We start from the raw sequence: 20,796 nt of genomic DNA on the forward strand, positions 1-20,796 counted from the left end.
CAGGGATTGTGGGTGTGGACAGTTGGGGGTGGAGTGAGCCCAAGTGATGACAAGACCCCTAATTACAGAAGACAGATTACAACAGTGATGGAACAGAACTTCTAGAACTGTAAAAGAAAGACTCCATCCTAGACTTTGTCTTATGACCTGTGTAAATACCAAGATCTCTAGTTACAGAGGCCTGATTTTTTCATCCACAACTGAGTGGAAAGTTTCCTGGCACCATAAAAAGATCTTGAGAAGTGAAAATGAGCGTGTATGGAGCCTGCAGTTGTTCCCATGACAGTATGCTTCAAGGGTGAAGAAACTCAATATGTCTTAGGCCAAGGAAATTCCCTTTCTAATTTCCTCAATATTTACTGTAGCTTTGCAAAAAAACAAACAAACAAAAAAAAAAACAAAAAAATTTTTTTTGGGTAATGCTGGTTTTGGATTTTTTATTTTATTTTTTAGTATCTTGCTTTTTATTTGTTTTATATAGTTGCTGGGTTTGGTTTATGTTGTTGGCATTTTTTATGTTTTTCTTCTTTTTCCCCTTTCTTCTTTTAAATTAATGTTTATAACATCTAGAGAGACTCCTCCCAGTTTTGTGGGTTTTTTTTCTTTTTTTTTTCTTTTTTCTTTCCAACAGAACCACTTAACTTGAATCATCTTGTTCTGCCTCATAATTTAAGGGGCAAATAAATAAATAAATAAATAAATAAATAAGTAAAAGTGGTACCAGGACCAAGCAGCCGTAGGAACATTGAGTGGAAATAAAAAATAATCAGACTTAAACACCAAACCCAAAGTAGAAGACAACAAAATAGATACTCAAGCTACAATAAGCTGTAATAGAGGGGACCAGTTACATTACCATTCTAGGGGAGAGGAGAAGGAGGGAGATATGGGATGCATGCTGGGAACAGAGGTGGAGGGGCAACAACACTGGTGGTGGGAATGCTGCTGATTCATCATTCCTATGTACCTTAAATATTACTGTGAAAGATTTCTAAGTCACTTTGGTCACAATAAACATTATTAAAGAAAAAAGAATGCTTCTCATAGTCACCAATATTCAAAGAGGAAAAAAAATAAATTTAAGCTGGCCTTACATGGATACAAATGTCACATTTAGAGAAATGAAATTAGAAAATAACATTTGTCAGACAAATATGACATTAAACAGTAAGTGAAGAAACATAATCATTTAAAATATTTTTATTAACTTCCATAATGTTAAATAAATATTTTAAATCCCTTTTGGACAAAAAGAAAAAAAATTAAGCACATAGTTCACATGTGCTAAAGGAGTATCTAATAATATTTTCAGTGATATAATAAAATATTTTTTTGTTTTTGTTTTATTCAGCCACACCCACTGATGCTCAGAGGTTACTTCTGGCTCTGCACTCACAAATTGCTCCTGGCTTGGGACGCTGGGGGATTGAACCGCAGTCTGTCCTAGGCTAGTGCTCGCAAGGCAGACGCCTTACACCTTGCACCACCGCTCTGGCCCCAGATTTAATAAAATCATGAAGAAATCAATTACTATGGTGATAATCTGTTCTTAATATATGAAATAATTACAAAAATTTTTATAAGAATAAGATGAATGGCTTATTTTGATATAGTGTGCCTATAGACAAATAGTAAAAAAAATCAAACTTTTGGTGCCACACTTGAAAAGCCAGTAGTTTATAGTGTAGCATTCATTGATCTATCCAGTCAAAGACAGTTTTGTCCGCATTGAAGAGGGTACAAAAAAGGTACCTTGAATAAGTTGTGAGAAGGAAAAAGCATAATAATAGAAAAAACAATCTAAGTGCTATTCTAAAAATATTACCAAAAACAGCATATTCAATTCTTTATCATTCACCAAAAGCACAATTAAAAAAAAAAACACTGAACTTAATTCTCTTGATTTTCTTATGTTATGGTAAAAATAGTTTATATTAAGAAAACCAGTGACAAATAGCTTATGCAAGTAAATTAGAAGTGGACTACCAAGGAAGCTCAGGTTACAATTTAAAACACAGTAAAGCTCATTACAAATACAGATATAATGAAGGAAGATGAAAATCAAGAGTTGACTTTTTTGAATAAACTCCTCTGGGTTCCTCTTAATGGGTGTTCTGTAGCATAATTTTAAAATGATTTCTTACAGAAGGAAAGAAGCCAGAGCAATTACTGAAAGGGTCCTGCTTGATGATGGGTCGAACCAACAAGGTGCATCTGTTGAGCTTGTCAGTAGAGGAAAAGAAGACACCTCCATATTGCCCCAGAGACCAACAGTCTTCCCCAAGGCTTGAGGTGATAAGAATGTAAAAAGACAAAAAGCAATAAGAGCCATAAGCAAAAAACCTGAATATTTTTAATTTTGCTGAAGTTTTCATACACTTGAGGTTTGAACAACTCCTACATTTGGCCTCTGTATCATCTTCTGCAAAACCATTGTTAATAAAAATAAACAAAAAATAATCTGGTTTTTAGTTTATGTAACAGAAAATTCAACACAAACTTATTTATCAATAAAAAATGATTCTACAGTCAACATAATATATAAAGAGAAAGCACATTAATAAAAGTAATTCTATGCTTGCCTTTATAAAATAGTCAATGGTCAGAACAGAAAAATGGTTACAAAACAGAAGTAGCTTAAAGTAAGTTTTATTTTATAATGTAACTTTGGAAGAGTAGGTCAAAGGAGTTTTTTCCAAGGTCTAATTCTTGAAACCATTTAGTCCTATTGCATTAAAGAACAAAGATAAGCAATTTGCATTTAAAGATCATAATTACTAAATGAGTCTCACCACAGGTTTTTCTTTGCACTGCAGAAATACTCCTTCAAAAAGTCCTGACTGCCAACCTTCCCCTGGCCTGGAAAACATAAGTTCACCTTATCTGTTCTCTTCATGTTTTCTGAGTTAAAAAATCAAGCATATGTAACTATTTCAAATAGTTATGATATAAACAACAGTACACTGAACATGGATGTCATGATGCAATCATTAGCAATTCATATTAGTACCACAGCCTTGTACTTTTATGCCAAAACATTTATGTTTTGTATAAAATGATAAACTTAGGTTTATCGTTGGGTTGATTTGGTTATCATTTGTTATATGGTTGGTTATTTATTCCTATTTTACCCTTGAGACTGTTAACATCAAGAAAAGCATGATTTATGTTTAGTTAAATGCTAGTATCTGCAATGCTTATCATAATGTCTGTCATTAAGTACAGACTTAATATTGTGATTAAATGAATTAAAATATTAAATATTAAAACTTACAATATTTAATAGCAAATATTATATTTACATCGTATTATTTACAAAATTTAAACTATGACTTACAAGATCACCTTACCAGAGATATTCCATTAAAAAGGAACAAAACAGGTAAATATTCCATTATCAAAATCTAATTAGTTATTCACTATTAACACAATAAAATTAGCAATTATAAATTTGCTAAGATTTTACTATTATGATCTCATATTCAGCAAAATATACAATAAATACATAGCTAGGTACATTTTATAAATAAAATATGTATTCAGTAAATTTTAAATTACATATCTTAGCTGTGATACTATAACTATTGGTTTAAGAAAAATGATATGTATGAATAAAATCCAAATGTTTTAAACACATTTAGAAATTTGTTAAATAAGAAGATAATTTTTAGGGCAAAAATATTTGAAAAGAATTATGGTGCAAGAAGAAAGGTATAGAAACATAATGTGATTTTGTAGGTGCACAATAAATGTGAAATAAATATTCTTCAATTCAGATAAAATACTTTGATGCTATTTTAGAAATATTATTTTTAAATATAAGAATTTTATGGCATGTGGATTATGTGGATTATTTTCAATTAAAAGTGAATCTTAGAGAAGCTCCAGGCTTTAGTATACAGCTAATTTTTAGTTTCAGGCTTTAGTACACAGCTAATTTGTGGAGAGCTTTATCACTCGATAAAGAAAGCTTTATTGAGGGGTAAAGCTCAAAAAAAAAAAAAAAGTGAATCTTAATAAGAAAAGGAGTAATGACAAAAATACAAAAAGACACGGTTTGAGTCATAAAGCCTATATACAGCTTTGAAAAATCATGGGACTATTTTTCCTAACATCATTATTATTATAAAGACATGAGTACTCTGCTAGAACTAGCTATTTAGGCCCTCCCAACCTGGGTTCTCGGGGTGTTGGTCTACACTTGCAGCAATCAAGACTTAGCTGCCTGGGCTGAACAGTTCAAAAATGCTGGGCCCAAGTATGTGGTGCTGTTGGCCCTGTAGGGTCAAGGACCACAGGAGTCATATCTAGCAGTGCTCTGGGCCTCCAGGACAGCACTCAGAAATGCTTGGGGTCGTGGGGTTCATGGCTGGGTTGGAACTCGGTTTAAACATATGTGTTTATGCACTGTACTACCTCTGTGGTCCTTTTATGAAAACATATTAGAAAAAGAGAAACATGGTTGTAGAAACAGCTATCATGTGTCATCTGTGATATCATCTACAAAATGCAAAGGCTCTTGACAGATCATTTCTCTTCAATCCATGATCCTAATGGTACAGGAATACCCAGGAAAAAGAGCCATCAGGTCTGTGCCAGGCATTAGAGCAAATACACATGTGCAGCAAACATTAAGTCTCTAGTAGAAGCAGTTTAGATCATGAGAGGGTATTTATAAATGGGCTTGTCATCTTACTAAATGTTATTATATTCAATAGACAAAGAATAACAACTAAATTAAGAATTTTATCTGTCAAGAATAGTCTGTGGAAATGTTACTTTAAAAAGTAGCCAATTACATTAAATGGGAAAATAATTCACTTGTATTTTCTTCCCCCAAATATAGATTTTCCCATACTTAATACTTACCTGCTTCGATAATGATCGATATTGAAACTTTCGATTTTACATTTCACTTTGGTATATACATCCTGGACATCTATGGAAGCACTGAGATCTTCGAGTTCACTCACCACACAAAGCTCTAAGTAAATATAGTCATACAGGTTTCACAATTAAGGATAGAAATAAAAATTAAATAATAAAAAGAAAAATGTATAACATGTAAATAAATAAGATATTTATATATAAATAAAAAATTAATAGAAATTAAAGATCTATGGAATTTTTCAGTGAGTATGTTATAATGTAACAGGCAGACAAGTAAAGAAATAACTCTGGCTTTTGTAGTACATCATGTAACAAAAAAAAACAAAACAGAACTTTTAGTTAGTATGTTATGACTAATTAAAATATATTAAGAGAAATCACCTAAATTAGACCTAATAATACTTATATAGAAGCATAAATCTAATTTCTAATATTTTCTCTAGAAACAATATTTAATCTGTCAGTAGAGAAAAAATATGTACTTCTATACCTGTGCCTTGAATTTCAGGGTCAGGAGCAAAGAGCTTTACAGTGATTTTGGGAAGTACCCACTGCATCCACAAACTAACACGTCCACTGGATCCCCCAATGTTACTCGTAGTTTGTTCCAAGGTAATAGAATCTGAGAATGGGGGATCATCACCAGCTTGTACAGACTCTCCCTGGAGTGAGAAATGACATTATTTTGTAATTGAGAGGAATAAAACAATGGTCATTTAAAATCTGTAAGCATTATTTATAACATTTCATATTATAGAGGTATTTATTGATGTGCTAATTACATCACTGGTAATGTCCACATATAATGCTTTGAATATACGCTGATGAGATGATTTGATAATTGCTAGAAACATGCCCATCATCCTGTTTCTCTAATAGAACGGCACCAGTTCTATTAGAAATCAGTGCAACCCAGTGAGTATTTCCTTAGAGCAAAGTTTGCAAGCTACAGCCAAGGGCCTGAGGTGAAAAAAAAAGTCTTAGCCAACAGCCGCATCCCTTCATTTCCCCACTGCATAGAGCTGCCATAAAGCAAAGAGCTCAGTCCTCTCTTTAGTGATACTCTGGTCCCAAAAGCCAAAAATACAGATTAATTCTCTAAAAACAAAACAAAACAAAAACCCACTTGCCTAGTTACTGACTATAACGAAGACAATGGAATGAACAGAATTAGCAAAACATTAGCAAAACATTCATCAAAACTCCCACATTTTAAAATAAGGAAACATTGAAAAGTTATCAAATTGAACAATTCCCAGTTTTATATTTTGTGTGGTTCAAACTGCTTTTCATTCCTCTTCCCCTTTGCTGTGTGGTTGTTGTGATGTCTGGGGTGACAATCACTCACTTCTTCGCAGTGCTCATAAATGGCCTTGAGGCTCCTTGAGGCTCCCAGTGGCTGTCCAGGACATACTGTAAAGATGGTGCCAGAGACTCTGGGTTTGGGAGTTCAGAAATTGTGGCACTAGGGAACACAATTTGCAGTGCTGCTGGGATTGTACCTGGCATATAAGGTGGCTCTAGGGATGAGAACTGGGAACTTCCTGTCTGCAAAACAGGCTAAGCTCCACACTCCCAAGCTTCCTAGTTAAAAGTCTCAAGTAGAGGTATTGGGCATTAGTTTAACTAATCAACTGAACTGAATTCCAGAGTAAAGCTCCAAATGTGGTACTTCACACACTAGTCATGCCAAAAAGACTTTCCAAGTTTATCTGCTTCATTGGAAAGAAAAAAATAATAAGTTTTGATAATACCTCTTGATGGTTGTTATGCAACAGAAAGAAAATGAAAATCAAGTGATCACATAATAAACAATTCACAAGCAGCAGTTATAATGAAGATGATCAAGCTGATCCCTGCTCAGAAAATTATAAACTTGCACTCTTAGAGCATTCAATATTTAAACCCTCTGCTTTTTCTCATTTTGTCATATTTCTATCTTCAGAATATTTTTCTATTTTAATGTCTCAAACAAAAATGTTCATTTTTCATACTAAGTAGTTATTTGTCAGCAGGCAAATCATCTTTTTTTTGGAGGGGGGTTTGGGCCACACCTGGTGACACTCAGTGGTTACTCTTGGCAATGTGCTCAGAAATTGCTCCTGGCTTGGGCGACCATATGGGACTTCAGGGATCGAACACAGGTCCACCCTGGGTCAGCTGCGTGCAAGACAAATGTCTACCACTGTGCTATTACTCGGGCCCCAGATCATCTTTGTAAAATATCAAAAAAGGCATATTATTAGGATCTGTATATTATTCTCTATAAAAAAAAAACAACAAATTACCAGAAAAGGCACCTACAAACAAGGAGGATAATAGTAAAATTCCAGTAGAATAAAATGAAAACAAACAAACAAACAAACAAACAAACAAAAAACAGCTTTCACCACCTCACAATGATAGTGAAACAAAGGAATATTCAAATCCAGTAAGAAATTGTTAATATGTTTTGTTTGTTGGCTGGTTGTTCCGATTTGAGCGCCACCCCACAGTGCTCCAATAGAGAGCCCAGGTCTCCTGTATGCATCGCATGAGCTTCATTCAGTCATCTCCCAGCCCTCAAAATTTTTATCTATACCTCGATTTATTACACTGTTCAATGAGAAGAATAAAGCAATTTCCTTGAACTCCCAGAAGGAGACAAAATAGGGCAGATTTTCATAAAATAGGCAAGTATTTTGTGTTGGAACACTGAGAACTTGATCCTAGCAAAGCAATGGTGCCTTCCTGTGATTTACTGTGACAGAAAACAATAGATTTAAACCTAAAGATAATAGCCATTTCTTGTTCCAATTATGCCAAGCAAATAGCTCACTTTTTTTATATTTTCATATAAATGCTTCTCTAAAATATATGGTTCTAAATCTACTGCAACTAAAATTCCCAAAATTTGAGAATAAAAAGATTTGCAGGTTTTGGGTTACACTTTAAAGCAAAACATTTAATAAAATGCACAAACTAACCTCTCAAAAGGATGCATTTTTCCCAAGTCAAACACAATAAAAGACAACATAATGTAATCAGTATGCCTTTTTTTTATTAAATAGGTTTTTATAGAAGTATTCGTGAATATTTTCCCTCCCTGAGTGAGAAAAGCTGAATTTTGCAGAGAAAAAAAGCATTTCAAATCAATGTGACCATGGTTTTTAACACTACTAATTATATTCAGTAGGAATGCAAAGACTATAGTTTTAAATTAATAAGTAAACACTTTTTAGAATAAAGTTTTGCCTTTCTTGTGCTATTTCAACTTTCATTTTAGATTTACAACATTCGGTGTGGTATTGTTAAATATGTTTGTGTTGATTTTCTGTCCTATTTCCAAATCCATAATAAAAATAGAGCCAGAATTGGAGAGGCTGGAAATATTTTCCCACACCTCCTTAAGCCAAATTCTAAAATACACAGTTTAATTCTTTCACCAATTTGTTGCAAATTGACCAAAATGCTAAGTTTATTTTCCTAGATCAATTTTATCTTTGTTCATTGGGAAGAGCAAACACTTCAGTTCCTCATCCTTGGCCTGCTGCAGAGCTCAGGACTGATTAACATTTGGGCCACCTGCTACTCTCCTTATCAAAATAACTCCGGTATTCTTGTTCAATAACAAAACTTCCCAGAGGACTAAACACTTGCACCTCTGTTAGTACTTAACAGTAATAAGTGGCCTGCTGTGATACCTTACTACGTTTGCTCTATTTCAAGGCTGGGAAAGCATTATTATTGCAAGGGGTGGGAAGTAGTTTTAACTGTTTTAAAACCCCAAACTAACACTAACTGCTTCTCAAACACCTTATTCCTGCTTCCACCATTCAGATTGTGATGGGAAGTAGAGATTACAGCTGCCAAAAAATATGATGCCTCCATCGTGCCACTGTGAAAAGAATTACTCGGACATCACTGAAAGTATGAATCATCTAAGAACTGGAGTTTATGTGTAAATCATCTAAGGATCATATAAACAAATATTTCTCTTCTATTTACTACAACTATTGGAGTGTTTTTTTGTTTTTTCGTTTTGTTTTGGTTTGGTTTGGTTTTTTGGGCCACACCCGTTTGATGCTCAGGGGTTACTCCTAGCTAAGCGCTCAGAAATCTCCCCTGGCTTGGGGAGACCATATGGGACGCCTGGGGATCAAACAGTAGTCCTTCCTTGGCTAGCGCTTGCAAGGCAGACACCTTACCTCTAGCGCCACCTCTCCAGCCCCTTGTTTTGTTTTTTTAAAGATTCATTTATAGTAAATTCTTTGTAGTTGAAACAAGTTAAGAAATAATACCTTTGTGGTGAAATTCCTACCCTGGGCTAGACCTCTGACCCTTAATTCTTTGTCTCTGGATACTGTAACCATACTCTCTTTTTCGTATATTCCTCAGATGAGTCAGGAGGTCCAGCTCAAGGTAGTTAGAATAGAGAAGGGTCTCGTAGGACAATGGTAGTTGGAACTGATATCTCTGGACAAGAGCTCGGTTCTGAAAGGGGAGAAAATGACATGCAAGGCACCCCTCTATTGACAATAGTGCAGAATACAGTTTCAAGGGGGGGGAGGGAGAGAGACAGAGAGAGAGAGAGAAGATAGAGAGAGAGAGAGAGAGAGAGAGGAGAGAGAGAGAGAGAGAGAGAGAGAGAGAGAGAGAGAGAAGACAGGTGGGGGGGTAGATGAGAGGGTAATAAGGGAGGGAACATTAGTGGTAGGAAGGGTGCACTGAAGAAGGATGATGATGTACATTGTATGAGTGAAACCCAACAATAAACAATTTTGTAACCATTGTGCTTATTAAGTAAAGCAATTAATAGAAAAAAAACCCTTTGATCAAATTCAGCAAGAAAAACTACTTTAAAAAAGTAATCTTTTTTGGGGCTGGAGTGATGGCTCAAGGGGTAAGGAATCTGTCTTGCCCACACTAGCCTATGACAGACCATTGTTCGATCCCCCCGGCGTCCCATATGGTCCCCCCAAGTCAGGAGTGAATTCTGAGCACATAGCAAGGAGTAACCCCTGTGCCTTACCGGGTGTGGTTGAAAAACCAAAAAAAGAAAAAGAAAAAGAAATAAAAGGTAATTTATTCATTTTAACAAACCTCTTAAAGAAAAATGTTAGGAAAAAATTTAATAAAAATTGCTATTTCAAAGTGATCTTCACACACATAAATACTAGGAGTACAAGAAATATAGGGTAGTCTCTGATTTAACGATTCATACTTTAAAAGTAAAACTATTTAAAACTTTAAAATTTAGGGTCAGAGTAATAGTAGAATTGGCTGATTTTGCATTAGGGGCTTTCCCTGCGTATAACCAACCTGAGTTCAATCTTTGGCGCTGCATATGCATCCTGATGCCTAACACCACCAGAAGGAATCACCAGAAATGATTCCTGAGCAGAGTCAGGAAGAAGTTCTGAGCACTGTTGGGTATAGCCCCAATTCTGCTCTCTCCTCTAATGTTAAAAATAAAATGATATCGACTGATAATTAAGACTAACGACATTTACTGTTGGTTATTATGAAATAACCAAAACACTACATGCAGAATATCTTGTATTTTCTTTTACTTTTAAAACATAAATTATTAATCTTAAGTTTTCTATATTTCTTGTACTTTGGTGAATGCGGGTAGAAAACTATATTAGAACTGGCATGAACTCCTATTCTTACAACACATGCAGTATTGCAAACCAATGTTCCTGATTAATGAGCTGAATTTCTGAAACTCCAAAAATGAATCCACATATCTAGTAACAAAATGAGATAAACATATTTAAAACAGAAAATAAAACCAAAACGAAAACCAAACTCATAAGAATATGTTTATATGCATTTATACCGAAATATCTCTGTATTGATTTACAAAACCCTGTACAATTAATCATATTTAATCCAAACACAGTATGAGTTAATATTCCAAAGTTGTTTAACATCCCTATATTCAAGAATAAAACTGACATGCACTCTGCCTATATTAGAGCCACCTTCATAGGTGCAGAGACATGGGTGTTGGAAAGTTTTTATTTCACTTTTAATACGGCATTGAACGAATACAATTCAACGGTGGAGCTGTCAGAAATTCCTTGGCATACATATGACCCTGACAGTACTGGCTTTGAATTCAAAATTCTGCCCTTGCCAGGCAAGTGCTTTAAGCCTAGAGTCATCTTCCAGCCCTGGGGAGTTACAATATACGGAGAATAGAATTTCTGGATAATTAGATTAGTTGCACAACAATGTGTATAAATATGCCATAGAAAGGTAATCTTAAAAGGTTATTTTTATATTGTTTAACACAATAAAATGGATCACATTTTCCAGTAATAAAAACGAATTTAATAAGAAATAGGTTTATTATTTTTGGTTTTGCTTGTTTTTCTTTTTTTTAATAATAATTTTTATTTTGACCAAAGTGGATTATATATCTTTCACAGTATTATTTTAGGTACATATTAACATTAAATAAGGGGAATTCCCACCACCCCTGTTCCCAGCTTGCATCCCATATCCCCCAGCTTAACCCCTAGGCTGCTAGTAAAGGAGGACCGCTCTGTGTCTAGCTTGTTGTAGGTTGGGTATCGATTCTGATGTCATTGGCTTTGGATTTGGTGTTTAAGTCCAATCATTTTTGCTACAACTTAGTGCTCAAATTACTGTTTGGTCTTGGTATCCTCCATTATTTCCCCTTCAATTGGAGAGGCGGAACAGGATGGTTCCGGTTATGTGGTTCTATTTGAAGAAAAAAAAGCAATAAAATGGGGTAAATATCAAACAAGCTGAAAATAGGTGGAGTCCTTAGAGGCTCTCAACATTAGTTTGAGAGAAGAAAGGGAAAAAGGAAGAGAAACACAACAATACAAAAAGAAAAATCAAACAAAAATACAATGAGCACTACAGCAATAAAGACAAGTACCACATATTAAAAAAAAAGAAAAGAAAAAAATAAGAACAAAACAACAATAACAAAACCAAAAAAAAAAGTAATAAATGAAAAAAATTATTTTGTGCTGCTTCTTTTTTTTCCCCCCTGAATAGGCACAGTTAATAATGAGGAAATTAGAAAGGGAATTCCCTTGGCCTAAAAGCTTGTTTTTCTTAATTTTCTCACAGTTTACACATAGTAGCGGTTGGGGAATTGAACTGGAGCTGGCTGTGAGTAAGGAAAGTACCTTAACCCCATACTACTTCTCTGGTTCCGTCAGTAGTTTGATTTGATTCAAAATGAGTCACTTGTTCAAATTGCCATTAAGTATTATAATTTAAAAATATAAAATTAATGTTTTAGGACACAGCAGTCTCAGTATTGGAATTGAGATCAGGATCTAAATTTATTATTTTCGGTCTGGATGACAAGACTGGGGAAAGGGGCATGCATGCAAGGCAACTGTTTTGTTCTCTAATAGTACCAGCCCAACCAAGAAGCATCAGTGCATCCTCAGACCCTTTGCACTATGCTGCTATCTCTGAGCTAAGCATTGGCATTGAGTGGCCCTGGGGATCCATGGGTATCACTTGGGAGTCTGCCTCCCCAAAATGTAGATTCTCTTTAGAAGAGTACATTAGCATCCTTTGCCCCTCTAGTCCTAACCACTTAATTCTTCCCTCTTTCTAATAATAAAGCTAAAACTTCCATATCCAACACCCTACAATTTAAAGGTGCAAAATGCTATATCTAAGTTTCTTTTTAATTACCTTTTAAATAGCCAGAGGAACTTATAAACACTTTCAACATAAAAATCACTTTTACAGAGAAAGGAAGAAAGATACTTCCTTTCTCAATTTATGAAGACAGAATAAATCTGACACCAAAGGGCCATTATAATTTTGAGAAAATTAAAGGCCAGAACCACTCGTAACTATAGATACTAAAATCCTAAACAGAAGAGTAGCAAACAATCTCCAAGTTATAAAAGCATAAGTATATTAGAATCAATCTGGGTTTGTCCCAGAAATATAAGAACAGCTTAGTATCGGAAAAGCCTTAAATGTAATCAGCTACTTTAAATAAAAGCAAACAAATATAATTTCAATTACATTTACATAATAATTCAAATGTAATTTTTTGTTTTGTTTTTGAGCCATATCCAGCAATGCTCTGGTCTCTGCACTCAAGAAATCCCTCCTGGTGGTACTTGGAGGACCATATGGGGTGTTAGGAATTGAATCCAGGTCAGGGATAGAATCCAGGTCAACTGCATGCAAGGCAAAAGCATTACCAACTGGTCTAATAAATTATTATTTATAAATAATTTAAATATATTCAAATACAAAAGAACATATCTATTATAGACTGGGCAAAAATTAAAAAAAAATAAACTTAATGAAACTAAAGACACATAGAGGGATAACCATGTTCATGATAGGTGAAAATTTAATATTCAATAGTGGTTGTTGTCATTAAGATATATCTGACCATTATCCCAGTTTTACAAATGATGATGGAGGTCATAACAGTTAAAGAATGTGGAGCTTCACTGTTCATAGGTCACATTACTGTGCACATAGCTGAATTCGCCCTGTCCTCACTAGACACCACAGCTCAGGATTTCAGCTTTCTCCTACACATAATACAGATGTGAGCTCAGTAAACTACCTCAGAAACCCTTTCAAGAACCAAACTGGTCTTCTGTTTGATTTTTGCTTCTTTTTTTGTTTTGTTTATTTTGTTTTTTGTTGTTGGTTTTTGGGTTTTATTTATTTATTTTTTTGGTGAGTTTTTTTGTTATGTTTTCTTTTTTTCCCTTTCTTTTTTTTTTTTTTTTTGGTTTTTGGGCCACACCCGGCGGTGCTCAGGGGTGACTCCTGGCTGTCTGCTCAGAAATAGCTCCTGGCAGGCACGGGGGACCATATGGGACACCGGGATTCGAACCAATCATCTTTGGTCCTGGATCGGCTGCTTGCGAGGCAAACACCGCTGTGCTATCTCTCCAGGCCCCTCCTTTTTTTTTTTTTTAACTTTGCTTTTTGGGCCACACTCATTGATGCTCATGGGCTACTCATGGCTATGAAATCGCTCCAGGCTTAAGGGCCTTTGGGGGAAGCCTGGGGATCAAGTGGCAGTCTGTCCTAGGTCAGTGCATGCAAAGCAAATACCCTACCACTTGCACCCTGATCTGGCCCCTCCCTTTCTTCCTTATTAAATTGATATATTTTTATACTTTTTATTTGATTGTTTTTTTGATATTTATTTGTTTTTTTGTTTTTTGGGTCACACCCAGCAGCGCTCAGGGGTTACTCCTGGCTCTCCGCTCAGAAATCACTATCAGAAATCACTGCAGGCTCGGGAGACCATATGGGATGCTGGAATTCGAACCACCGTCCTTCTGCATGCAAGGCAAACACCTTACCTTCATGCTATCTCTCCGGCCCCATTAAATTGATATTTATAACCTCTAGACAGACACCTCCCAGTTTTTTTGTATATTTGTTTTATCTTTTTCTTTTTCTTATTTTCTTTCAAACAGAAATCAAATAACTTGAATCATCTTGTTCTGCCTCATAAATTGAAGGGAAAAAAATGGATGGTAGCAGAACCAAACAGTCATATGAACATTGAATAGAAATAAAAAAAGAATCACTTAAACACCAAAACCAAAGTCAATGATAAAAGAATCGATGTCCAATTTTCAACAAGCTATAATAGAGAGGACCAGTTATACTAGCAGTCCGGGGGTCAACAAAGGGGGATGCTGGGAACAGGGGTGGAGGGAGGACAATACAGGTGGTGGGAATAACCCTGATTCAATGTCACTATGTACCTTAAATATTACTGTGAAACATTTGTAATTCATGTTGGCCACAATAAAAATTGTTAAAAAAAAGAACCAAACTGTGAGCTTATGGGATAAATAGGAAAATACTTGCCCCCCCCCCAAAAAAAAAAGAAACTACAAAACTAAATAGGCATGTAAGAGACAAATATCAAGTTAGTTCTAAGAAGGGAGAAAAGACACCTTTGAGAAAATAAATTACTAACACTATTTTCTGTCTAAGAGGCTGCCATGGAAACTAAACACTCTACTCTAATTTTCCCTACAGCGCCTCCATTCCCTGCCAAGACTTAGTACACTGGGGATGATATTAAGTGCCACTATGATTCTGGTCTGTCCATGTTCATATTAAGCAAATGCACTAAAATGACAGAAAAGTGTTCTGAATCAAAAAGCTGTGCTCTTACGAATCAAAAAATAGGTACCAAGTAAATATGCTTAAAGGCTCTGGATTTCCTCTCTTTCCTAGTTTTTATATCAAATACTTCAGCTGTAAGCTTATTTCAACTGGCAAATAAAGCATAAAATAGAAATTTTGTATTTTTATAGATTAACCTGTCTGAACAGTATGTATGAATAATCGAATCCTTCAGTTTCTAGTTGGTCTTACAAGAGATACAACAAAAGGAGAGGAAGATAAAGTATATTTACACCTCCCCAACCCTTTTGAAATCAATTATCAGCAACATGATGCAAGTGTATAGCTCCTAAAATTAAGATATTCCTTGGGATTTTCTTTCCCAGTCAATAACTTTCTTTATCTCTGTCTCTGTCAATGTCTCTCTCTCTGTCTCTCTGTCTCTGTCTCTGTCTCTGTCTCTGTCTCTCTCTCTCTCTCTCTCTCTCTCTCTCACACACACACACACACACACAAATAAAAGACATTAGGCTGAGAAAGGCATAATTTACTAATACAGAAGTCAAAAATTAGCATTAGTTAAAAAACAGATCTTATATTGTTAGAGGAGTTAGAAGGGAGAAGAAAGACATATCAAAAGTACTATTCCCCAAACTGGGCAACAGGGCAATTAGGCTCCCCAAGGATGCAGTAGGATGAAAGGGGGCAGTAACTTCAGGTACAGATGGGGTGAGGGGAAAGACTGGGGCAGCTGTTTCTGTTAGTTTCATTATTTTTTTAAATATAAAATCTTCATTTAAGCGCCATGATGACAAGCATGATTATAGTTGGGTTTCAGTCATAAACAGAACACCCCCCTCACCGGTGCAACATTCCCACAACCAATGCCACCCCTTTCTTCTCCCCCATCCTTTCCTGTACTCCAGACAGGCATTCTACTTTCTCACTCATTAACATTGTCATTCTAGTTGTTAGAGTAGTCATTTCCCTAAGAAACATATATTTCTAGGGGAAGAGGCACTGAGTTATTTATTTTTTAAACTGGGAGATGGAGTAAAGGCATTTTCGTATCCATTAAGGTTCTAGAGAACAGACATGGAGCTGAATCAGAACACTTTACCAAAGGTGAAGCCCAAAAGAAGCAATTCACATTTTTCCCACAAAAAAGACAATCCACACAATGTTCCCATGATGAAACAGGAGCCAAGAGTGTTTCCCACCGTGGTATGGGAAGAATAAAGAAAGCACCCAATCTATTCTTCCACCTTCCAATCTTCCAGTAAGGATTGGGGGCCTGTGGAAACCAAGTGGATTCGATTATTTAAGTAGAAATTAATAAATGAGAGTTTAAATGAGAAAATGAGCCAGAGAGAAAACAAAGCTGAAAACAGTGGAAAGATGAATGGTTAAAAATGGGGGAAGGAAACAAAAGGTGTAGGAAAAGCATGCTACTTGTAACAAAGCATAAAAAGAGTTATAGAAAAAGAGAAGTTCAAAAATGAAGGAATATTTCCTAAAATGGTAGCCTGAAAAGTTTGAAGAACAATATTCCACAAAACCTCAAGTGTGGAACAGAATAAAAAATACACTTATTTTTGGTGACCACAATTAACTTCACTAACTTTACTTTACTTCTGACCACAAAGTCAAATTCTAGAATACATATGAGAGTAATATTAGAGACACCAGCATCTGAACAGAGACTTTTATGTCAGCTTTACATGTCCTATGTAGAGCAGGAATATCCAGTCTTTTAACAACTGGCTGGATCTGGCTGGCAGTCCAGCTTGAAAATAGTTAAGAGGCAATCATCTCTCCGAAGACCTGTGGGAAATATCAGTGGGCCAGCAGGGACCAGAGGTTGAAACCACTAATTGATATGAGCTCAAGCAAATCACTGAACTTCTGTAGCCAAATTCTTTACTGCAAAAGAAAAATGACCCTACTTCCTATGTCAGGGCATTGATTTGGGGCCAAGGAGGCAGTACAAGGTTAGGGTACATGCTCTGATTTTTTGGCACCCCAGCTCACTGAACACTGCTCATTCACTGTGGTCCTGGGCACCCACAAGAGTCAGACTACATACTGGGGGCTTTAGTGCCTGATAGATCACCCAGTTTCCAAGCACGGCTATGAGGAGTCCCATTCCTAAAAAGAAGAGTTTGTAAAATGGTTTGCTCAGTGGGCACTAAAAACCCCATAAAGTTGAAAGTTTTGAATATCAGTCTTAAGTAAAGACAAATTTCTATATATAAAGACTCTCAATTCAATAAAAAGTAGTTCTCTTAAGACTGGAACAACATTAGGATTTATTTATAACTAAATAATAATTAATCATATGCCTCATGTAACTTGCTAACATATTTTCTTAACTTGTTACGTTAACTCATAAACTTACTGCAGTTTAAACTTTCATTTCCCGTTAGGCCTGGCTGCAAAAAGTTCAAGCACCCTTATGATATTCTACCACAGCAGTCCTATGTCCTATCCTAATTGTGTTTTAAGAGGAGATATAGGGGGCCCAGAGAGATAGCACAGCGGTGTTTGCCTTTCAAGCAGCCGATCCAGGACCAAAGGTGGTTGGTTCGAATCCCGATGTCCCATATGGTCCCCCGTGCCTGCTAGGAGTTATTTCTGAGTGGACAGCCAGGAGTAACCCCTGAGCACTGCTGGGTGTGGCCCCAAACAACAAACAAACAAAAGAAGAGGAGATATAGGGCTGAAATGATAGCACAATGGGAAGGCACTGGTCTTGCATGTTTGGCTGACTTGGGTTTGACCCCTGGCATCCTTTAAGGTACCTTGAGCATGGAGCCAGGAGTAATCCCTGAGCATCACTGGGTGTGGGCCAAAACCAAAAAAATAAATAAATAAAAAGAGTAAAGAAGATATAATTTCAAAGTAACAGTTTTATTTAAATCTAACTAGGGAAAAATAATGGTCTTAGGAATACATTTATTATAAAAGTATTATAAGTCAGAATCTCCTCACCAGAGTGCTGAGAATCTCCAGGAGGTGTAACTATGTAGAAATGTGGATCCCTTGGCCTGCAGAGCTATGAAGCTGAACTGAAGGGAACATCCACCGAGTTTAGTTAGAGAAATAACCACATTGCGAACTCTCCTAACAATGAGAATATATGAGGGAAGTGGAAAGCCTGTCTAGAGTACAGGTAGGGGTGGGGAGGGGAAGAGGGATATTTGGGTTATTGGTGATGGGAATGTTGCACTGGTGATGGGGTGTCATCTGATAAGACTGAAACCCAACCACAATCATGTTTGTAATCAAGGTGTTTAAATAAAAAATATTAATAAAATAAAGAACTGTTCTGATAACTCCAAATGAGATAACTGTGAAGCATATGACTATTTTTCTATCTGTGCAATGCCATGTAAAAGCAAAGGATCATCGTTATAATGACTTGGAAATACATCACCTGTATATAAACTGTATGCATATAGTTCTGATGTCAACTCTTGGGTTATTTATAAAACACCTTTCTAAAAGAAACAAAAATAATGAGACAATGACTACCAAGATGTGCAATGGGAGCCAGAGTAAGAATACAGCAGGTAGAGCGTTTGCCTTGCAAAGAGCAAAATGGATCTGAGCCAGCACTGCTGGTGGTTCCCTGAGCACACCAGGAATGATCCCTGAGTGCAAAGCCAGGAGTAAGTCTTGAACACTGCCAGGTATGACCTAATCTTCCCACTCCCCCCAAAAAAGTGGAATGGATGATAAACCTTTCTAGGGCTTGCTAATCCAAATAGGCAAAGAGATATCTAAGTAGAAAAAAATAAAATCTATGAGTGTATGCTCCCCATTATTCTCCCTAGCATCATTCATGAGTTAGCTACCTTAGTACCAAAGTAAGGTTGTATTTCTATTAAGAAAGTAACAAAATATATAAATGCACCAAAAAAAGATAGTATTAACATACTTACCTTGCTAGAGCTTAAAAGAACAAAATGAACAATTCAAAGGTCACTTCATACAGTCCTAGCATCACCATAAACAAGGGAAATGAGAAATAAAAGCCTGAATAAAAATTTCATTCGGAATCAAATAAATAAATCTGTAGTTTTACTACAGATTGAGTCATCTGTGAAGTATTCATACACACAGGAGGAAAATTGACTATATTTTCTTATTATCATCATTTAGCAGCTAATTTTTAGAGGGAAAATTTAAATTCCAATGCATACATTTTGATCTCTGTGAATATTTTCTCATGAATAGAAAGTATATTAAACATTACTTCAAGAATACCTCCTTCTAAGTTGAAAGGTAATGCTTTTGATTCAGTTTTAATACTGATCTTCATAACAGTATTTGTCACAAAAATCTTCCTACTCTCTATGGAAAACAAACCAGTTAAAATATTGTCAGATATTTCTTGGGGTACAAGCTTCACAAGTGACCAGGGGCCCAGATTCAGACTGGACTGCCAGAGCTCACCCCCTCTGTCTAACCACGCGATGTCAGCAAAAAAACCACTTTGAACCTACCTGTTACTTTCCCTCACTGACTACATAATAATTCTGTAAGGTACTTTCCACACCCTTTCCTGAAGAGCATAAAAATATTTGTCAATAAGATTCTTTCTTGGGGCTAAAGCAATCACAGCACAAGTAGGGTTTGTGCCTTGTACTCAGCTGACTCAGGTTCTATCCATGGCATCCCATATGGTCCCCCGATGCCTACCAGGAGTGATTTCTGAGCACAGAGACAGAAGTAACCCCTGAGCACCACTGGGCAGGGCCCAAATAAACAAATAAATAAAAGATTCTTTCACTGTCACATCTTTGCCCAAGCAGATCAAAGCCATCACTAGCACAAAACAAACACATTAACTACAAGAATTTTCATTATTACCATTTAGAAGACAATTTAGAGAAAGATTTCAACATTATAATTTAAGTTAGTCATGGAAAGAACTTACATAAAAATCAGAATTTCTTTTTAGATGACGAGATAAAACCACTATTACTGGCAATTTTCTTTCTTCTTCACTATGGCTAATGAATACAACATTCCTCTCATCAAATATAATTTGTATATATCTACAAAAAATTGTTACTAAAATGTCTGTATTAAGATCCAGATAAAATATTACTTCCTAAAATACCCAGAGATTCTACAAACAAATTGGCTACTCTCTAACTGCACAACCTATTTGTTTCCATTACTTCTACCAGGCCACCCATGTCCTTTGCAGTTGGGCCCGTGCAATTGAGAGAGAACTATTCATGCTGTGCTTTGTGCCAGTTATGGTTTTTAGATAAATGACCAACAGGTGAGACTATCACCTGGGAGTCCTGTCTTTTTTTTTTTTTTTGCCGAGGTGGCTGCTTTGTACGGGTGAGCTTCCATCCTCTTCTCATTGCATTACTGACTGCCATTGATAGCAGGGTACGGGCCTGACATTCAAGTGCCATCCATTTTCAGGACTAGTTGTATCAGCAGATGAGTTGTTATACACTCCTTAGAGGATTCTGATTTCCACCTTGTATTTTCTGGACATACAATGTCTTCTTATATGTCTCTTTCTTTCTTTCCTTTTCTTTTCTTTTCTTTTCTTTTCTTTTCTTTTCTTTCTTTCTTTTTTCTTTCTTTCTTTCTTTCTTTCTTTCTTTCCTTTCTTCCTTCCTTTCTTCCTTCCTTTCTTTCTTTCTTTCTTTCTTTCTTTCTTTCTTTCTTTCTTTCTTTCTTTCTTTCTTTCTTTCTTTCTTTCTTTCTTTCTTTCTTTCTTCCTTCCTTCCTTCCTTCCTTCCTTCCTTCTTTCTTTTCTTT

At 35.8% G+C, this 20,796-nt stretch overlaps 1 protein-coding gene across 2 annotated transcripts in view; it reads right to left on the reverse strand.

Moving 5' to 3' along the window:
* VPS13B (vacuolar protein sorting 13 homolog B) overlaps positions 1 to 20,796 on the reverse strand; it is a 724,212-nt gene that overhangs the window by 327,791 nt on the left and 375,625 nt on the right. Inside the window, exons 25-27 of one of the 2 annotated variants that reach the window (XM_049773957.1) lie at positions 5,381 to 5,552; positions 4,870 to 4,984; positions 2,145 to 2,286 (exon numbers count right to left, since the gene is read on the reverse strand). In XM_049773957.1, coding sequence (XP_049629914.1) covers positions 2,145 to 2,286; positions 4,870 to 4,984; positions 5,381 to 5,552 — 429 coding nt within the window. Of the gene's footprint in view, positions 1 to 2,144; positions 2,287 to 2,792; positions 2,860 to 4,869; positions 4,985 to 5,380; positions 5,553 to 20,796 lie in introns of both variants that reach the window. The other variant, XM_049773956.1, reaches the window with a different exon arrangement.

The sequence above is a fragment of the Suncus etruscus genome, chromosome 5, assembly GCF_024139225.1.
Source record: "Suncus etruscus isolate mSunEtr1 chromosome 5, mSunEtr1.pri.cur, whole genome shotgun sequence".
NCBI lineage: Eukaryota > Metazoa > Chordata > Mammalia > Eulipotyphla > Soricidae > Suncus > Suncus etruscus.